Source organism: Pocillopora damicornis, chromosome 14, assembly GCF_964200805.1.
Source record: "Pocillopora damicornis chromosome 14, jaPocDami1.2, whole genome shotgun sequence".
Lineage (NCBI taxonomy): Eukaryota > Metazoa > Cnidaria > Anthozoa > Scleractinia > Pocilloporidae > Pocillopora > Pocillopora damicornis.
Genome location: NC_142683.1, coordinates 15,060,581 through 15,081,041, shown reverse-complemented (window position 1 = coordinate 15,081,041; position 20,461 = coordinate 15,060,581). Strand labels below are relative to the sequence as shown.

Here is a 20,461-nt window from a genome sequence, read left to right as displayed (position 1 = left end):
TGTAAACAAATGGAAAAAAATAACTTCAGTAAGTACACAAACTCAAGCCTCTTAAATTCAATGCAACCTGTTGATCAAATACGAACATACTAATAAGTGGCTCCAAGCATAAAATATAATGTACGTGACTGGCACATTCAAACAAGTTTAAATCACCTGGCTTAAAGTAATCTTTAAAGTAGATGTCTTCATTGCAACAGTAGGAAAGATTTCTCTCTGTTTCTTACTGTGACTTCAACACTACAACATCACAATGCCTACACCAAAATGCTTCACACATGACAAAATTAATGTTAACATATTCTAGAGTGTTAAAAAATTTGACCCAATATTGACCAAAACAAGAAATTATGTCACACACACAAAAGGAGACATTTCCATATAATTGGACAGCTCATGAGAAGTAAAGATTATGTACATGTAGCAAGCGCAATAATTTCCAAATCGTGAAGGAAAAAATTTTTAGTTATGTCACGATGTATTCGTAAACGGAACCAATCGATCACTGCCGGAAAAAAACCGAAGTGCTGCACTTTCCGAAGGAATCAATATCAGTTCTAATATACAATATGCATTTCTTAAATTTATGCAAATTCGGATGGATTGAATCATTAAGACAAATTGAAATTCGTAGCAAGAAATGTGAACGTGTTACAAACTAAAACTCAAATTAAAAGCTGGCTCGATCGAGACAACGAGTTAACATCAGAAGGAACCTCCCAAAAGTTTTACGTTACCTTTGCGTTGATAATTTCCACGACCGCAGTTGTTTTAAGTGTTAAGCTATTTATATCAATTTTTGTTCCACAAAAACAGTATCGGTGAGATTGATTTCAACTACTTAAATTAACCACCCAAATTGCAAATATATCATTGGCAGAGTTCCGTCAGAAATACAAGTGTGCGAAGTGTTGTTCACCTTATGTCATAACCAAATCGAACACATTTCAGCTGATCTAATTTGCATAAGACTTTTCGGTTCATTAAAAATTGATCAATTTGTCCATGGATGTAAGCTTTAATTTGAATCATTCAAGCAGGTGAATTGATAGTCAAAATTGCATAAACATGTGTCTTGGAATGGAAAACGCTGCATAAATGCTAGGAGTTGGGAATTTTTCTTGAGAACTCTCATTCATTTAGCGATCGAAAAGATATGAAAGACAATATTTCGGCTTCGATTTTTTAACGACATGCATCGTGAATATAGGTCAACCCATACAAATTACCATACATAAACAACATTGTTTCGTACGACAGGAGAAACATTGAAATTGCGATGAAGGTCGGCTATAGTAAAGCGGTACGAGATCGGGCCTACAAGGTGAAATTTCTACCAAAAAGTTGCCCATGCAACTTCACCATGATAACACATATTTGATACTAAAACATCACTGAGAAATGATAATTTGTACAGACCCCCAACTGAATGTCAAAATGTGATCAACACACCTTTGAAAACAAAAAAAATCCCTCCAAACAATGGAAAGTTGTTGTTTTCAAATGTCTTTCAATTGTTAGTTCTTATGCAAAACGCAAGATCTTTTCGGCTTAAGAGAACTCTTTACAAATGTAAACTATAAAACGCGACATGTCGCTTGGCTGGTAAATAATACAGCAAACAAATGACTGCAACATTCAAATGAAACCGTGTCTTACTAAAAGGTAATCTACATACCTACAGTATGAATTTTCAAGACTGTTTCGGTGGTCTCGTGAATATCAATGAAAACTAATCCAACGATTCGATTTCCATTTCAAATAGAAAGATTTTACGTATGAAAAAAAATCCCGGTAATGAAGAGAATTCTGCCGCAGTGAATAAACTCTCTTATCTCTCTGGGCATTGACAAAATAGAAGCGAACATTTGAAATAATTTACCGGGCGATTAAAATTTTACGTATGCCACAAAGACGCCGAAATCAAAGCTTCAAAGGGAATAGATCAAAAAAAGATATTTCACTGTATTGTCTATGATGAAAGTTCGTGTCACCCTGCATACAAGATTGTCAACAGACCAAGGAACCTGGAAGATTTAAATACCCGATAAATAGTTGAAATGGTACCATGAAAATTCGAGAAAAATTCGACAACAAACTCGACGATATCAAATGATTTTGCGCGAGCTGGATTGATAACTTAAAACGAAGCTTCGATCAGTCGGAAATTGAAAATGGGTCTTAAAGATCTGGTACCAAAAACACAGAAAAAAACTCTTGAATGCGCGAAGACTGCAGCGAAAAGTAGCCTTAACGACGATGAAAATCCTTTAAACTTAGTCCAGAGATTAAACTAATCAGATCTTGCCTACCTTATATGCACAATCGCTTCAATCGGCCCAGCTCTGGAGCTTCGGCGTTCAAAGAAAGTTAACTTTCACCAAGGTTGCTTCCTGTATAAATACCTTTTCTGCAGTCAAAATTCATGCAGGAATTCAGAAATACACTGATTTTTCCGATGACTTCCAACGGTACGACCACAGATTTTCAATTCAGCTTGTTTTCACAAACAGATCATACACCGGCAGCATCTAAACACTCACGCTCCGCTGAGCACTCACGATCATGTTGTGTTTGTCTATTGTATACGAGTACTCGACGCATCTAAGTTTTAATATCAGGATACAGATCATGAAAAAAGGATCAATGAAGCGTTAAGTCCTCCAAAGCATGCGAAGCCCATAAAATTATCCGTGGACTAAAACGATGTAGCCGATTAACTGCCACAAGCTGTTCACCAACTCGAGGCGTCCACTGCGATAAGTAACTTGGCGGTGTCTTGTGAAAAATCACGCGTAAATGGCAGAGTTCATAGCATTGAATTCAAGTCAGAATCTATCTGCAGGCTGATAAAAATCGTAGGTTGCATCACTTTACCCTCTCTCATCAAGAAACATCTGATACTAGCTGTACACAATTATATTTCGCAGAAAACCCTTGCAACTAGCATATTCAGAGAAGCTGGCAGAATACAACACGACTTTTAATTGGCTGTTTTGATATGGTAAGCCAAACCTGATGTGACCACCATACAACACGTTTACTCATTGGTTAGAAATCTTGTACTTGATGAAAATAAAATATTATTGCCTGACCTTCCTCCCCAAAGATATAAACAGTTTACTCGTGCAAACAAAGGAAACAAAAAAGCGTCGTTATCTTAATGAAAGCATTTAGAAGGACTAAACGCTTTCTTTTGGCATGATTCAAAACTCACAATAGAGCTTCGCAATTTCAAAATTGAAACGTAACAACTTCAAATATTTTACCTAAATTTGAGCAAATAACGCGAACGTCGGATCGAGATTTTCTAGAAAAATATTCTTATGAACCAAGTAGTGACTGGTCAGTAACATCAAGTCTCTGATATGATTTGCCTTATCAATCATGTGTCGTTCTCTCAGGAAGAAGAGTTGTGACGTCATAGAGACCATTGAAATGCTGAAGCACGTACAAACTTTTAGTAGACCAAAAAATCCGTTTTGATCGAAGTGAAATTTCCGCCCAAAAAATCTATTCTAAATCCTTCTACGCTTTGAGAATCTTCTCATTTTATCAATGTTTTGCTTTTTTTTAAATTCTTGTTTTACTCAAAGCTCAGTTGTAGTGCACAATCTGTATGCGCCTGCTCTCAAGGAACTTAAAATTTCTCAAATCACGTCTCTGTTGATATCATGACCAAACTCAATATTTACAACCATCTTCATTCGTGTTTGAAGTTCTTTTGTTTACTTTTTCTTCTGGTTTTCACCGTTAAGATAACATGATACGTGACATGCAAGAATGGTCCTGGCTTTGCACTCAGTGAAGTTAATCTGACCGACCAAGCAATATTTTGTTTCTCAAGAGTAAAAGAAAATAAATTTTTCATCTAATTTCAAATTCTGTTCATAAGCCAAGAAATCCCCGCGTTGCCGCTTTTAACTGACGCCGGTTAAAGCCAACGTGTTAACTCTAATTTTCATGTACGTATTCGACTGAAAAACGCCCCTGCCCTCCCCTCCCCCCACCTCAGCCATTACCTTACCCCCTTTTTCCTTTACCACGTACAAATCCACTTTCACAGACCAGTCAGAGCAAGCAGAAAACTCACAAACTCATTTTTTTCATCACTCGTCAAATGCCTTGAGGGAAAGCCTTCCGTACGACTGTTATTTCAGACTACCACATTTCAGGAGCCGTCGGATTTACAGAACATCTGGTCGGAAACACTTATTAGATTTTCTTATCCTCATTATTAGGTTATGATAAAAAGTAATGCCTAATACTATATCATCCAATTTTTACTGTGATCAGTCATCTTATAAACAAAATAGGTTTATAATTTTTCTCGGCTTAGCGAGAAGAAAAGTTGTTAATCAATTGCGTGTCCACCACGTCCGGCACTCCACCACCCCAGGGGGATGGGTGGGGTTCAGTCTTCTTACTTGATGCTGTTTTTAAGGTTACTTCTGTAATATCGAGCCTTGCACAGCGGTTGAACGGTGAGCATGCGCTAGTGAATCAATTTTGGTCAGCTGCGCGCCAAATTTCAAAGTAAAAAACATAAGAAACAACCGCTGACCAGCAAAACAAGCGAAATGTATTTGTAACGTCGATAGAAATCGGTAAAACGAAACAAAAGCAGAAAAAAAGGGATACTCGAGACTCTTCGAGCAAAAGGCTTATGAGAGTTGTCCAATACACCCAAACCGCTGCGAATCGTCAAAGGCAGTTGACGAATCGTCAAACCGGAAGTCGATTCGCGGCTGAGTGGCGTTGTGATACCGGAGGTCTGAGAAACCACCATCTCTTATGAAATGGAAACGCATACGGAAGCCAATTTGCGAGAGACTTCAACCCCAGGGGGTCAAAATCGAACGTCAAATCGAACGAATCGAATTGTCAAATCGAACGACTCGTCACAACAAATGACGACCCGTCATACCGGATGTCGATTTGCAAGACACTTAGAAAATATTCCGCAAGTGTCTGTGAAGGGGGGGTTGAAGATGTTGTCGAATCGAACGACTGCAAATCGACATCCGGTATGACGGATCATCATTTGCTGTGACGAGTCGTTCGATTCGAGTCGAATCGTGTCGAATCGTCAACATTTGCTACACTGTATAGTTTTTAGTATTCTGACGATAGACCTACGGTCATTTCACGCTTTAAAAACGTGGAAGGTTCATGTTATCTTGTTCTCGTACCATGCCACTCATTTTCACATATTGCCCACGCGCGCGCCTCTCGGCTTCCGTTATGTCAACGCACAATTCGACATCCGGTGTGAAGATTCGTCAACGACCGTAGACGAATCGCAACGGTTTGGGTGCATTGGACATGTATGTCAAACCCCACCTCTCTGGAATAGAAAGAAAGAAAAAATTTTTATCCAAACGTCGATCGTGTTAGTGACGTTGATCAACTTTTCTTTGCCACGAATTTCTCTATCATGTTTCACAGATCATCTCAATACATTGCTCTTCACACTGAGTTTGCGCCTCAATAGCCTGTAGAACCAGTACAATTTTTTGCGTCTTACAGGCGAACGGAGACGAATGTTAAGCGAGCGCGAAGCGCGCACTCGCAAAGATAAAGTTCTTTACTTTTTTTTTTTTTTTTTCTGTGCTCCTCTCTTGGCGTGCGACTCGTACTTCGCGTTTGCCTTGTCCGTCTGTCTGAAAAATGCAAAAAGATTACGCCTGGGGTAATTTTGATTTGGTTGTGCCACGAGTCACGATGAAATTTACCTGATCTCACCTCATTTCCTGTTACTTGGCAGTCAGTTGATATTCTCTTAAGTTCCCCTTTATACTGTTTGCAAGGACTGATCCCCTTTCCGTTCCGCTTGAAAACCGTGCGGTCCTCTAGAATCTCTTGACTATTTTATTTTATCATTGTTTTCTTGCAGTGCCTAATACTTTACAAGGGATGGATAATGACCTTTCGTACAAAATCTAAGGGATGTGAAATCTATTTTTGCTGCTTTATCCATGATTACTATTCCACAATCCACCTCGTGCAGTGCATTTATTTACTATGAAAATCCGGGATTTCAAACAGGCGAAAAACCTCCCCTTTCGAATATTTTTATCCCTGTTTGACGCAATATTTACTCTAAACTTGCATCATTTTTTTACGCTAAAACTCCTCTCTCTCTCTCTCTCTGTCTAAGAGGCTTGCGTTTTTGAAATTTAAGATTCTACGGGAAAAGACATCAAATTTGCAAGAAGTCGAAGCTATTTCTCATCGATGATATCAGTATTAGTATCGTTGAAAGACTGGGCACAAGTTACCAGGTTTATCGGTCCGAGGAATACAACATGGTTGCTTTACAGTACCGTGGAATTATGCTGTCTAGCCATTACTACTGTCGCTGGGACGATTTTCAAGGTTGTTACTGCCTCTGAATAACAAATCACCACTTAGAAGGCTTAGCTAAAGGATCGTTGGGCATCAGATCTCATAATTGAGCGTATATGTGCTTTGTAAATCCAGAAAATCTGAAAAGTCGGAAAAACGTACAGTGATTACTTGGTCTACGTTCGAATACAGTTATTTTGTGTGAGCATTCCGGTGATGATGAAGATGAGGCTGAAGAAATGTGTGGAAGAAGGGAATATAGCGGAACTCCGGAAACTTTTGGAACAAAGTTCCAACCCAGAAGAATTGGTGAATAAAAAGTTAAGACTAAACAAGGTGGGACTCTATCAAAAATATCACTTAAAATCGCTTTTTCGTGTGTGATATTCTATTTTAAAACATGGGAACTCCAAGGAATTTCGCAGTCTTTTACGAACTTTCTGTGACTTAAAATTACAAGGAAGTGTGTCGCAGCTAGAGGCGAGAATTGGCAAACAGATCTTGGGAGGTAAATTAGGGTTAATGGGCGATAAAGATTGATTGGTGAATTTACTTTGTGATCGACTGGATGCTCAGATTCTCTGCCTAATCAATAAAACTGAATAATTTTTTTTAATTATTCACCAAATAATGGTGGATATTTACCAAGCCATGAAGTGGTGAGGTAAATACTATATTCACCACTTTCACCAACACTGAGGTTGTTGTCATGCAATTTTGTGCCTTTGGCTTCTCAGAAGTGGATAGTACTTGCTAATCACTTTCAAACTAACTAATCAGATCACACATATAAAGCAGTACTATTTACCTGTGTGGTATATACTAATTTCCTATATTTAACAATGGGATTTTACAAATTTGTGTGTTATATATATATATATATTTTTTTATTATTATTATTATTATTATTATTATTATTATTATTTTGACAGACAGCTTTGCACATAGCAGTAGAAAAAGGCCATGAGGAGATAGTAGAGTATTTGTTGGAGAAAGGAGCAGATATACATGCTACAGATGATGTAAGATAAGAAAGTTATTCATATGTGCTATAATTTAAGTTAAACTTTGTCAGAAAAGCAATGTTCTCATGGTTGGCTTACCTCTGGGTTTGTGTCCTCTTTGGGCAATTTTCTTTTGTTGGAGAAAAAACAATTCAATACATGTTACATCATTAGCCAGCTTCTGTGACCTCATACCACAGAAACTTGGATATTCTCAAGTATTAACGAATCCCCTAACCTTGCTTAGCAATATAGATCCAGTATTGGAGTAATGGGCTAATCAATGTGAAGCATCAGCACCTGATCTTCCTCCCCCACTCCCCCCCCCCCCTTCCGCTTTCTGGTCCCAGACAGCCCTATGAGTATTTGACTGTTGTCTTTGTCCAGGGGGTGGGGAATTTGAACATTGCCTAGCTGGGATGGAGAATTTGGATCGGAATTGTTAAATCTATCCAGCAGAATTCATGGGTTTTATGTTTTTAAATGGAAGTTTTTAAATGTGAATAGTTCACTTTTGCAAGGTCTAGGTTTTCTTGAAGCTTGGATATTCAAATCAATTGCAGGTCAATAAGTAGAAATTCATGGTCACTGATCTTGCCTTTTCTAATAAAATTTACCATAAATTCTGGCACTTGGGTAGTGCATTTATTATAAATACAGTTTTGCCCAGGGAGGGAGGGAGGAATTTAAATGAATCAATCTTTTAAAGTTCAAATGCTTGGGGGGCTGGCAGGGGACAGGGGGTGATATGTTGAAGCTTCAATTTGATCAATGCATGACCCATTAGTGTATTAAAAAGATATCATATAATTATCACATAGACATGTCCAATGAAATAGCAAGTAAGCTTTTGAATGAAAATTTGTTATCTTTACAGGTGAAAAGGTCACTGTTGCTCTGGTAACTTATGAAAATTGCACCTTTGAAATGATTTTATTAGTATTTCATCGGTGAATTTTACAGATACAAATTTTCCCTTGTTTTGAAAGATATTTCACCTCTTTGTTTCGCTCATTTATGAAATATTTTTCAACAAATTTGAGATAAATTTGGTATCTCTGCATGGCCATGTAGTATCTTCTATTTTTCTTATAACATATAGTGTTATACAAAGATTTCCAGCCCTGAGAAAAGCCATAACAACACACATGAAAAAATATGGCTTTTTTTCATGTGTGTCAGCAGCTGATTGACAATATCAAACGCACTTGAAAAAAAATGGTATTTTTTCAAGTGTTTGATATAGCCAATCAGCTGCTGACACATCACTCGCCTTTCACATGACTAGGTCAGGTTGATCAAAAACAGCAGAGCCTCCACTCTTCTCAATTCATGGTTGTTTAACAGAATTTTTCTCAGAACATGGTTACTAAAACACTGAAAAATCCCTATCACTTACAGGCAGTGACGTTCAAACTTTCCCAGAAGGGGAAAAAAACCAAAATACGAAAAGAAAAACCAAAAGTTGCATATTTAGTGACGCTGGTGATGGCATTTCTCACAGTTGAGAACAAAAATTGACATACCTTCAGAAAGGACAATGTCAATAACTGAAAATTTTATTGAAAATTATGCCCGTCGTTGTTTTCATAGAGATTCCAGCCCTTTTTTTCATCTTGAGCCTAAGCGCCAATGTAGTTCAAAATTTTTTATTCAGGGGTCATTGATCCTTTTATTTTCACTCATCAATTAAGTTGACTTTTCTTGCCAAAAAAAAAAATTAAGCTCACTGCTGAAGCACTGAGTATGATAGAAGAATTCGTAGCATTATTCAACTGTTCTGTATTCTTTTTAATTCTCTTATTTAGTTTGGTTGTACAGCTCTTCATGTTGCTGCATCAAATAGAAAGGAAAACTTCAATATAGCGCAGCTAATTCTCAACTGTGAAGGTGTAAAAGTCAATGCCTTGGAGGAGGTGAGAGATCAAGAGTAGAACAAATGCTATAAAATTTATGTTGAATTGGTTGATTGTACAGCTGCAATTAACCCTTTAACTCCCATGAGTGACCAAAAGAGAATTTCTCCTCACAATATCAATACAATATCAACCAAACAAGTGATGAGAATAAAGAAAAATATCAATTTGAGGATAATTAGTTGATCCAATACTTAATTCTCTGAACTAACATTATAAGAATTGTATGGTTGACATTAAGGAGAATTAGAAATTTGATCTGGGAGTTAAAGGGTTAAAATATTTTGGGTTAGAAGGAATTTGGACTGAAATGATTTCAAACCAAGTTAATCAATGTCTTTGTACATTAATTTATTAGCAGTTAATATGCAAAATACAAATTTAATTACCTAGCATTAATTTTGGGCTCAATTCATTTTAAACTGCAGCAAACAATAATTTATAACTTTGTTTTACCTGAATTACATATTGTAGAGTATCAGGTTTTGTGAATCAAAGTCAACTTAACATTACCCAGGGTTTGATGCATGCAAATACCTCATGATACATGACTTCACCAATCAATAATAAATGCTTTGATGCTTACTGCTACCAAACTTCCTGACAGAGCTAAAAGGCAGAACAGAAAAATTCAGCAAAAACCCCAAAAGTAATCTGCCTATAGGGTACCATCATGTTTATTTTTAGGATGTTTCATGTATACTTCAACCTCACATTGATTTTATTGCATGTAGAGAAATGCGTTATGTAACAAAAAATGGCAAAAACTGATAGATGCAAATATAGAATTAATCCTTGCAGTTATTTACACTACTGAACTTGTAGTTGAAATAAGGCTTGAAAAAAAATTCAGACCTATGCAGGATTTGAACCCATGACCTCTGTGATACCAGTGCAGTGCTCTAAGCTGATTTCACTTCAACAAATTTGACTAAAATTTGTCAAAATCGTCAAATCTATGAATAATCTTGTCTACTCTGCCATTTTCATCACTGCATGCACATTTGGACATAATAAACTGATGATTAACACTGGTGAAACATGAGATTATAAGTTGTGATTAAGTTTGTAGCTACTAGCCAAGCGAATTACATGTATATTTAAAATTATATCCTACAGTAACTGCAAGCTAGTCACTAATTACAATAAAGGTCCCAAGATGCAAGTTAATTGAGGTTAATAATCCTTTCATCCCAAAGAGTGGCAGGTCATGAGAATGAAATAAATGATCCCCAATGATAAAATTCAGGGTGGTTAAACAAATTCTCCTCGTTTGTACTGACCAGGATAAAATGTGAAACAAATGGTAGGGAGAATAGGCTTTCTGATGTTAGGATGTAAAAGGTTATTAAGTGTTTATAGGTTCACTTGTTTTCAGAATGAGAATACTCCACTGAAACTCGCAGCAGAGAAGGGTCACATTAACATTGTTAAAAAGCTGATTTCAATGAAAGCTGATGTGAATAAGGCGGATAAGGTAATTGTAAGCTTGTGTATTCATTATGTGATAACCTTTTTTATTGTATTGAAAGGTAGTCCTGAGGTAAATCCGAGCTACCTGATTGGTTCTTACTTGGTTCATATTTTGCCACACAGACCATTTCCATGGAAGTGCTTATAAGCTGTGTATTTTTGTTCTCAAAAGCTGGCAAATTAAAATTAAATAAAATAGTTTGGTAAAAGTGCCATGTAATAAAATACCTACTAGCATCACTCATCACTTTCTTGAGCCACACTGGGAAATATTTGCTCTCACTCATTTTTGTGTGGACAATGCTGCACTTGGTCTGTGTTGCCAAGACCTTGGGCTTTTTTTCCCCAGTACAGCCTTCATGCTCTGTTAATAAGAAATTAAAATCCAAGGAGCAATGGATAATTTCTCCTCAATCAGTACACTGACACATAAAAATCAACTCTATAATATAGCTCAAGACGTTACTCAGCATATTTTCTGAGACAGTCTTAACCCTTTAACTCCCAAGATCTGATTGTTAATTCTCCCCTGTAGCTGCTACACATTTCCTTGTAAATTAGTTATGGGAACTTGGTGCTAGATCAAGATAGCAGCTTCTACCTGATGAGTTTGAATATTCTCATTACCTGTTTGCTGAAGAATGTATGGATATTGTAGGGAGAAGTTTTATGTTAATCACTTCTGGGAGTTAAAGGGTTAAGAAGTGGATAGCAAACAAAAATAAGAATTGATCTCTTGTTGTTTTTCTGCATCAATAATGATCAAATCAACAACAACAACAACAACAAAAACTTTATTATAATTCCCTTTATCAAGTTTTTTATAAATGCTGAAGGCATCAAACACATATAGCAAGTAATCCTGCAAAATTGAAATAAAAATTTGCATGTTAAAAGTCAAGATTGATTGAAAAAAATTACACTTGATAAAAATTTTAACACATTGCTCTTACTGAGGAAAGATTATCGATAACCTTCAACTTTTTGTTGGTCATCCCGAATTACAGATTTACCCTGCATGATGGCAAAGTAGACTTTAGAGCATAACAACTGTAATCACCGAAATATGTTATTTGTTTTATCGCAAGATGAACAAAGAAAAATATTAAAATCCACCAGATGTGTGCTCCAGTGCTCTATCACTAAGTTCCAGAGACCTGGGACAGCAAGTTACACCATAGCCAGGTTATATGTGACTTGTCTCTTGCGCGCTGCCAGGAACAGCAGTGATGAAAGCACCATGTGAAATTTGTTGGTAAATTTAGAGAGCACATGAGGAAATCCCAAAAGTAATGAAATTTTGAAGACAAAAATTTCAATAGAGGCATTTTTACTCTATCAAATTAATGGACTATTAATCTGAATTATTTTGCATTTTAGGGAGACAGCACCCCTCTCCATGTTGCTGCTAAAAAAAGCCATGATCAAACGTTAGAATTGTTGCTTAAAGAAGTAGAAGATGGAACCATTGGGAAACAGACAAAGGTAAATTTACCAACTTTCAACTACCTTTGGACATGCATGTACAAGCTGTAAGCTAATCCAAATTCAGGGCAAATTTTTTATAAGTTCTATTGGTGGACAATGGAATTTTCCTTTGGTTTTAACAAAGTTTAAGCATTATCAAACAACCTTTCAGCCTTCAATGAACCTTACTGAACATAGTCATTATATAATTATTAATAAATAGTGGATTTTCTCTCAAAATCATCAAAATGTGATTTTGTGAGACTTTTTGGGGCAATTTTTCATATGTAAGGAGAGCACAAAGAGCTTTTAACAAGGATTATTTCTCCAAAGGTAAGGTGGGATCTCAAAATCACCCCTCAAATAATTTTTATGTTTTTCTGGATCTGTGTCCACAAACATTTTCAGTTGAACAATTGAATGTGTCTATTTCAATTCAATTATTCAAAAAGTTAGATTAATAGACTTATTGTAAGTACACATCAGTAGCCCCTAACAATCACTGTTAAATCAAAATTCTCTTGTAGGAAAAAATGACAGCTCTGCACTTTGCTGTTGAAAGTAAAAATGAGAGATGTGTTGCGCTTTTGTTAAACCAAGGTGCAAGTGTCTGTGTTCATTCAAAAAATGAGGTATGGAAACAAGGATCCATGTTTCATAAAATTACTGGTTAATACGCATATAATGAATTTTCCTAACTTACAAAGAAGTTCCTTTTACAATATCAATACATGATCATGCAGAATCAGGTCATGAGCTAAAAAAAAAACATTAACTGGCAGATAATTATTGTTTGATATAATGTCACCTAATTACCAGAGCTGAAATAGTAAGAAATGTCTGGCAGACATAAATAAGAATTGATTTAGAGATCTTGAAAGTGGTTGGAGAGGACAGGCATTGTTGCTGCCAGTGGTTGGTGCATAGTTCTCCAGATTAAGAGTCTATAAGGCTTAGTCCTTTCTGGATCTCTGTGTTGTATTTCCAGACAGGAAACTTTACTCTGAATGGGGCCCTCTCCTCTCAGGGGTATAATTTAACCCACTGCAGAGATTCCATGAAGAATTGTGTTAAAATCAAGAGCATGATGTTTACAAAAATAGTTTTTTTCAAGGCTGTTGTACATGTCTAAGTCTGTGGCTTGTGTGGCACGTATGCATCGACTTTTTCTCCTCAATTTAGGATGGTTTTTGAGGGGAGGGGAGCATTAGGGGTTCATCTTTGAGCTTTCAGTTTAATTGTGCACAATAAAAATGAATGCACAACCAATGTGATCATTCCACAGAGCTTTAGAAGTCAGTATTAATGATGATACAGCTATGAAAAAGTCATTTTAAAGAACATTTATGCAGCTTATGGTTTTTTCCCAGAATCTTTTTCATAAGTGACTGATCAGCCTGTTTTTCCCATTCTTATTTTTTTCACAGCAAGGGCGCACGCCATTGGACATAGCAAATGATGACCCTAAAGAAAATATTATAGAGTTTCTAAAGGATCCTAAAAAAGCTAATGAGGTCAGTTTGTTTGATTACTGCTAAAACTAATGTCTTTAATATCCTCTAAAGCTGACCTAGGACTAGTTGTTATAGGGAAAATCTTTGCCGCTCTTTTAGATCTGGGGCTGAGTCCTCCTGTCTTTGTCAGAGCATAAAAAATGTGAAAGTGGAATGGGGAAGAGTTGATGGTGAGAGCAAAGGGGAAAGGACTTTTTTCACCCTCTACCTACCCATCATACCTTGCCCTACTAACTGAGAAGCCACCTACATCTAGTGTAGAGGTGTGGGATGTGTTTGGGGAAGGCCTCATTTCTCAAACAGCCTAAGCTTGATCCAGTAATTATGCACAATATTGAAATAAGCCTCATGGTAGTGTAAGGTTAAGAACTTGACTTGATCTGACCAATCCTAGAGTCACATTTCATTTCCTCAAAACAAAGTGACATACGTCAGAAAAACAACACTCTACAAGCAGCTTACAGTGTATATGAAAAATTTTCATTTTATTTTCTACCCTTATTATCATTGACTTATTCTCTCCAATTTATTTTAGTTTCTGGGAAGGCACAAGACAAAAGCACGGCTAGGAAAGGGTGGCTCTGTAGAATCTGATAGCAGTAAGTCATTCATAATATTTCATAATAACATTTTTCAATAAATGTGTGGACCAAGTTCATGAACAACGTAATCATAAAGAACAGAAAAAGAAGCTTTTCAAGAGCATTATCTGGACTTTTGAGAAACATGCCTCTGGTTTGAAAACAGGATTAAGAAAATTCTCAGTAATAGGATAAGAATTTTGAGAGCACCCCTACTAAAGGGGGTAGGGGAAGCAGGAAGAGTAACCTCCTCCTCAAATATTTTTGCACTGGAGGAATGAATGAAAATAATATTCTTCAGCTTCAATACACAGATTAACTTTCTTTCATTTTTTTTTTATTTTCATAAGTAACTCCTCATAATGCAGCTCATCAAGGGGTTTTCGCAGATGCAATCCAAGGATTACAAGGAGTAATTCCACCACTCTCATCAAATGGCAGTGAGTTTTTTCATTGCATTTCGTATTCATGATATATTTTGAATTGATGCAGCATCGAAAGCATTAAAGATTCGCGAGTCAAGTGACTCAAAATAAATTTTCTGTATGTTAACTGGCTCATCTGTAGTTTTGTAACAGTTGCGTTACTTTTGAAAAGATTTTAACAACTTCTCGTCAGTTTTTCTTTGGTGGTGATTTACTTTAGAAACGTTAATTCATCTGTGGAGATAGTTCCTTTAAGTTTGTTGTTATATTTACCGGTTAACTTTGTTGCATATGTCATTGCAATTGATTTTTCAGTTTGGCTCTGTAATCCCTGTGCGTGGAGTATCACTAAAATTATAATTAATGTTTCAGGCACTCCCGCTACGCAAGTGATTCAATTCACTGGAGCTGTGAATATTCGAAACGTGACTGTCAAAGATGGGGCGACGGCCAACATAGACTTAAAAGATCAAGTAAACATCACACAACCTAACAGTGGATCAAAGTAAGTGTAGTGTTGTTTCTTCTTCGGGAGGCTTGTATGCTGCAAGTTAACACCACCACCACCCCCACCCACCCCTTCACCCCACATTTCCTAATACTTACGGATACACCTCTTTCCTTCATCTTCCCTATTTAAGGGATTTTTGTATAGGTAACAACATGATTTCGACAGGATCATGCAATTTGTGGTCTTTGAAAAATTTACAAGTACTTATTTACACTAAATTGCACTCGAAATCATATTGTTACTTGTCAATAATTTACATGAACAACGCATCACAGAAAGTCAAAACGGACGAAATTTTGGCAGCGCGCGCGCTATTTGTTATTTGCACTTGTGTTACATGAAAAATTCTTCCGGAGAGGACGAAAAGGCTCACGTTTGCTTTGGCTTTCCACTGCCATGGTCAGAGATCTAATTCTCCTAACTGGTGATCTTACATGTATTTGAGGGTTTGTCTCGAGAATGTGAAGCTTTATTACACCCGTTTTGAAATCACTGGTGGTCCCTGTAATCTGATTGGCTCTGATTGGTGCGATTTATTCACGAATCCCACCATTTTTTGCTTTAAATCACATCTTTTTCCCAGCCAATGAGCAGGCCACACTAAAAACAAAATAACTAATCAGATTTCAAGGCTTGTTTAAAGTAACCAATCAAATTGTAGGAAAATGATAGACAAAGAGTATCGTATGGCAAATTTTGCCACTCAAACCGGCTCAGTGCTGCATCAATAAAATATTTGAAGTGACCAAGTCCTATATTTGGGCAATTTCAAAATAGATGTAATAAAGTGGTAATTGAACCTCGTGTCGAGCAATTTTGGTTGGAAATCATGCTTGTGATTTCAAATCGAACTCGCGCTGCGCGCTCCATCGATTTTGAAATCACGCATGATTTCAGCCCAAATTGCACTCCACTCAGTTCAATTACCATAATAAATCAATCAACATCATCCTGTTGATAAATGATAAATATCTTGCTTAGCATAAGCTGTGTCGATTTTTTGGTTGTTTTGTTTTGTTGCTATTTTTTATTATCATCATCATCATCATCATCATCATCATCATCCTTATTATTATCATAATCATCCTCATTATTATCATCATCATCATTATTATTATCATCATCATCATCATTATTATTATTATTCATTTTCTTTTTTATCTCAGTGCGTCTCCTCAGCAGCACTCTGGTGAAAGTCAGATTAATGTTGTAGTGCGTGATGAGGCTCATGCAGTTATTGGTGATAATGGCGTGATGAATGTGAACACCGCGCCATCAAGGTAAAGTATGTTGGTTGACTTCTAATAAAAATCACTTGAGCTAGCTTGAAATCCGTCAGCGTTGCTCACAAAAACTCAACGAGACAAACATTCGCATTTTCCTTTTATCCTTTTTGTCGTGGCGCTGAAACAACGGAAAGATTTCAACAAACGGAGATATTCTTCCTTCTTGAGTTGCCGTCCACAATCATGGACGAATCAGTGTAAACTGGCGGTATTGGACAACTTTTTTGCACTGAGGTTAAAACCCACTCATGATTGCCTTTAGCATTTACTCGTTGTTCGCTGTTAAGATGACTTTCGTCATTACACGTAAGCAGAGTGTGACATAATGATGACATTATATTGACGTAACTCATGCTCCTCAGAGTTGGAACATTTGTCATTGCAATTCAGGAAGGTTTTTCATTTATCAGTTCTATTGGAGCTGAAAGAACTGTGTCTGTTATTTCTAATAACTGCCTTGTTTGAGGAAAATAGAAACCTTCCTTAGAAGTCGGTTGGTGCATGTAGCATTTTATTTAGTTTTTCTTACAAAATCATTTAAGTATGTTGTACCTCCCTATACCATTGAGTCATTGTATACAGCCAAAATCAAACGACTAATCTTTACATTTCTCCTAGTACTCCGAGCCCAGGAGATCAGGAGAATAGAGATCCTCATGGAGGATGTCCCCCCGAAACAGGGGCACCAGTAGAGAATTCCCATGGACCTCCTGAGGCATCGTTCCCTCCTTTGGAAGAACCTCCCAGGGAAGAAAATCGCGGAGCTTTATTGCGTTGGTTTGCAGAGGAGCCTCCCCCAAGGCCAGATGATAAATCGCTGGCTCAACCATTACAAGAAGAATTCCCTTCGGAGAAAAGAAGCGGCGGTTTATTCCATCCGATACAAGAGGAGTTGTCCCCAAGGAAAGATCAGAAGTCATTGCCTCATCCGATCCAAGAGGAATCCCCTAGCGATAAAACAAAGGGAGCTTCACTCATTTCAGTTCAAGAAGTTCCTCTCCCAAAGAAAAATGAACAATCGCTGGCTCAACCAGTGCAAGAGGAATCCCGAAGTGATAAGGATAGCGGCACTTTACCCCTTCCGGTCCAAGAAGATTGTCCCCTAGGGAAAGGTCAACCGGTGCAAGAGGATGCTGCAAAGGACGAAGGTAGCGGAACTTCACAGCATCCAGTTCAAGAAGATTCTTCCTTAGGGAAAAATCATCCATCATTGGCTCAACCGGTTCAAGAGGAAGCCCCCAGAGAAAAAGGTAGCGGAGCTTTAACTGGTCAGGTCCATGGGGATTTTTCACAGAATTTAGAGGCACAGTCTGGAGAGAGGGCCTTTCAAGATGGAAAGTTAGCTGAAGGTAACACACTTCACAGGGTCACTTTGAGGGGAGGACTCCCTTTGCCACAAACGACTCCTCGAAATCGTGGAGGTGGGATCACAAGTCATCATAACTCATCAGAGAATGCCCGGGCCGAGTCGTCCATCGGCGAAGTGCCTCACAGAACAGAGCGTCATTCCAGGGACAATTCCCCATCAGCAACGATCGACCTTGGGGATTTAGATTGTCGTCCTGATGGCGTTCAAGATGAAAATCCTGACGATGACAAGGGAGGTCATAGAGTATGCAACTGTATAGGCATGTGAATGTTTAAAACGTTTGGATGTAGAGAGGTGATAAAGAAGTGATAATTTTTTTCAACCCCTCATGAGTAACTAAGAAACAATTTCTCCTAACACTTTCAGTACAATATCAAGAAGAATAGTGACGATGAGATCTTGGGAATGGAAGGCTCAAGATCATTTCTGCACATGCGATTCGCACGATGCTGCTTCTGCAATAATGCAACTAATTAGGAGATTACCTTTAAACAATCTCACTCGTATTTAAGCACCAATTTGCAACACTGACTACTTTTATCTTTCTTCTCATTTTAGTTAAGAGAATGCTGTGTTCAATCCACCGGTTTTCCTTATCTGATATTCTTCCTTCTTCTCGTCACCTTTCCGCTCGAAGTTGTATTGAAATGTTAAGGAAAAATTCAATTTTGGTCTCTCAAGGGAGTGAAAGGGTTAAATGAGCACTGATCAGAGACGTAAAGTTTGGTTCTTGTAGATTTATTCGTTCTTAGATTGTGACAGTTTTTTTCAGTAGAAAAAGTAGTAGTATTATTTTTCTTCTGTGAAGATAGGATTCATTGGCAAAGGAAAAAAATTTGAAATTAATCAGCATACGATTTCTATATGTTTTTGAAGGAAAACACAACCAATGAAATTTTAAAATTACAATATTCTTCTATAAAGAAAGCTATGTTAGGAAATTAGATTATCAGATATAGTTATTTATAGAGCCTATATTTAATGCTCTAAGTTTCTAGTTGGGATTCAGAAAATTATTAAGCATACTTCTCCTCCAATACGAGAATAGGTTTGAGATGGAAGAGAGACCAGACAGAAAGGCTATGATACTATCTTTTTTCAAAACTTGATGCCAAATTGTTCAACAAATATTGTGCACTTATCAGCCAAGTTATTGCTCCTTTTTGCTGTTTTCTTACCGGGTTATTTATATCGTTTTATCCCAAGATAAAGGCGAGACTTTGAAAGCAAGGTGTTTATTCAGAGCATGATGCGAGTAAGTGTCGAAGTAAAGTATATGCTGTCCAACATTTAGTGTGAGTGGTGACCTCACCTGATGCTGGTTTTGATGGTGTTCTTGATATTTATTTCGATTCAGTAATTCTAAATTGAAACGATATATTAGACTTTGTGCATTTCCAATGTCGAAATTAGGAAGCACCCTGTTGAATAGTTAAACTCAGAGCTAGATAAATCATTTATTAAACCGATGAAAGGGATTGCAATTGCCAATCAAAAGGAACATTGTAAAACAAAGTTATGAACCCATGGCGCCAAGTGCGGGAAAAACGAGTAACCAATCAGAAGAAAGATACCAAAACAATGTCTTGAGCCTAAGATTTCAAGCTCGGAAAACACACATGACTTATTCGCTATTCATTATGTGTATTCCTCTGATTGGTTACTCTTAAATTTGTCCTTTCGTGATGTGTTATTAATCTTTGTAAAACTGTGTTGGGGAAGACACAATAAAATAACTTTTTTAGAAATATTTGTTAAATTAGTTACTTGTCGATAATGGCTTACATAAATAAAACAGAGAAAGATGTTTTTCGTCTCATCACGAGCGTAGGACAAAGAAAAAATTTTGAGTCTTCGTGAGGAACCGTACCTTAGACCTTTGGATTCCGCGCTCTGATGCACTACCACTGAGCCACAGAGACTCTACGGTGAGCGAGGTCTATTACGAAGTTCGTTGCTCTATTTCTTTACCGAACTCAAAACTTGCCATCTCTCATATTCATCTCTCATATTTACAAACATGACGCTATCGACATTGCTGATCCTAGCAGTACACAGGACGCGTATCATATAAACTTCGTAATAAACCTCGCTCACTGTAGAGTCTGTGGCTCAGTGTCAGGACATCGGAGCGCGGAATCCGATTGCGAAGGTTTGAGGTTCGATTCCTCATGGAGACCCAGAATTTTTTCTTTGTCCCACGCTCGTGAAACATCTTTCTTTATTTATCTACCGAGCTTCAAATTGTTTTATCTCTCATATTTTATCAATAAAACAGTGGGTCCTCTTGTCATCTTTTCCGTATTCAGTACTTGATTTGCTTGTTGAAAGAACTTGCACTGTAATCAGTGTTTGTTGAAAGGTTTATGCTGGCCAAGAAATGTTTTACAATGGTACTTCATTATTGTAATAGTACACCTGTTTCACTCAGCTGGAACTCATAAAGAATTTAAGACTGACGCAAAGAATAAGGAAACCTTCGCTGCGCACGGGCTGAAGTAAAACTCTAAAGCATTGTGATAAAGTTCTGTTTAATGCGTTCTGTCAAGAACGTCCCCGCTAAAAGA

The 20,461-nt window shown here is 37.2% G+C and overlaps 2 protein-coding genes across 7 annotated transcripts in view; one reads left to right on the top strand and one right to left on the bottom strand.

The window, feature by feature from the left end:
- The window catches only part of LOC113664315 (uncharacterized), a 28,464-nt gene extending 25,085 nt beyond the window's left edge, over positions 1-3,379 (bottom strand). For 3 of the 5 annotated variants that reach the window (XM_089194326.1, XM_089194327.1, XM_089194330.1), the window contains exon 1: positions 157-2,949. In XM_089194326.1, coding sequence (XP_089050452.1) covers positions 157-192 — 36 coding nt within the window. In that variant the 5' untranslated portion in view covers positions 193-2,949. Of the gene's footprint in view, positions 1-156 lie in introns of all 5 variants that reach the window. The other 2 variants (XM_089194328.1, XM_089194329.1) reach the window with 2 other exon arrangements.
- A 2,903-nt stretch (positions 3,380-6,282) lies between these two features.
- Positions 6,283-19,642, top strand: LOC149034649 (uncharacterized). Of its 2 annotated transcripts, none has more exons than XM_089193721.1 (12): positions 6,283-6,684; positions 7,281-7,370; positions 9,161-9,268; positions 10,647-10,745; positions 12,122-12,226; positions 12,736-12,840; positions 13,636-13,722; positions 14,258-14,321; positions 14,654-14,743; positions 15,101-15,233; positions 16,406-16,519; positions 17,144-19,642. In XM_089193721.1, exons 1-12 carry the CDS (start codon positions 6,565-6,567, stop codon positions 18,159-18,161), a joined length of 2,133 nt encoding a protein of 710 aa, XP_089049847.1. In that variant the 5' UTR covers positions 6,283-6,564; the 3' UTR covers positions 18,162-19,642. The 2 variants fall into 2 exon arrangements, with proteins under 2 accessions (XP_089049847.1, XP_089049848.1); XM_089193722.1 differs by having other exon boundaries at positions 6,297-6,684; positions 10,631-10,745.
- Positions 19,643-20,461: the final 819 nt, after the last annotated feature.

Bases quoted from the DNA above. Each gene is read 5' to 3' on its own strand.
- LOC149034649 (XM_089193721.1), top strand. From the start codon at position 6,565: ATGATGAAGATGAGGCTGAAGAAATGTGTGGAAGAAGGGAATATAGCG. The intron at 9,269-10,646 runs GTGAGAGATCAA...ACTTGTTTTCAG, and splicing joins AAGTCAATGCCTTGGAGGAG to AATGAGAATACTCCACTGAA. The intron at 14,744-15,100 runs GTGAGTTTTTTC...TTAATGTTTCAG, and splicing joins ACCACTCTCATCAAATGGCA to GCACTCCCGCTACGCAAGTG.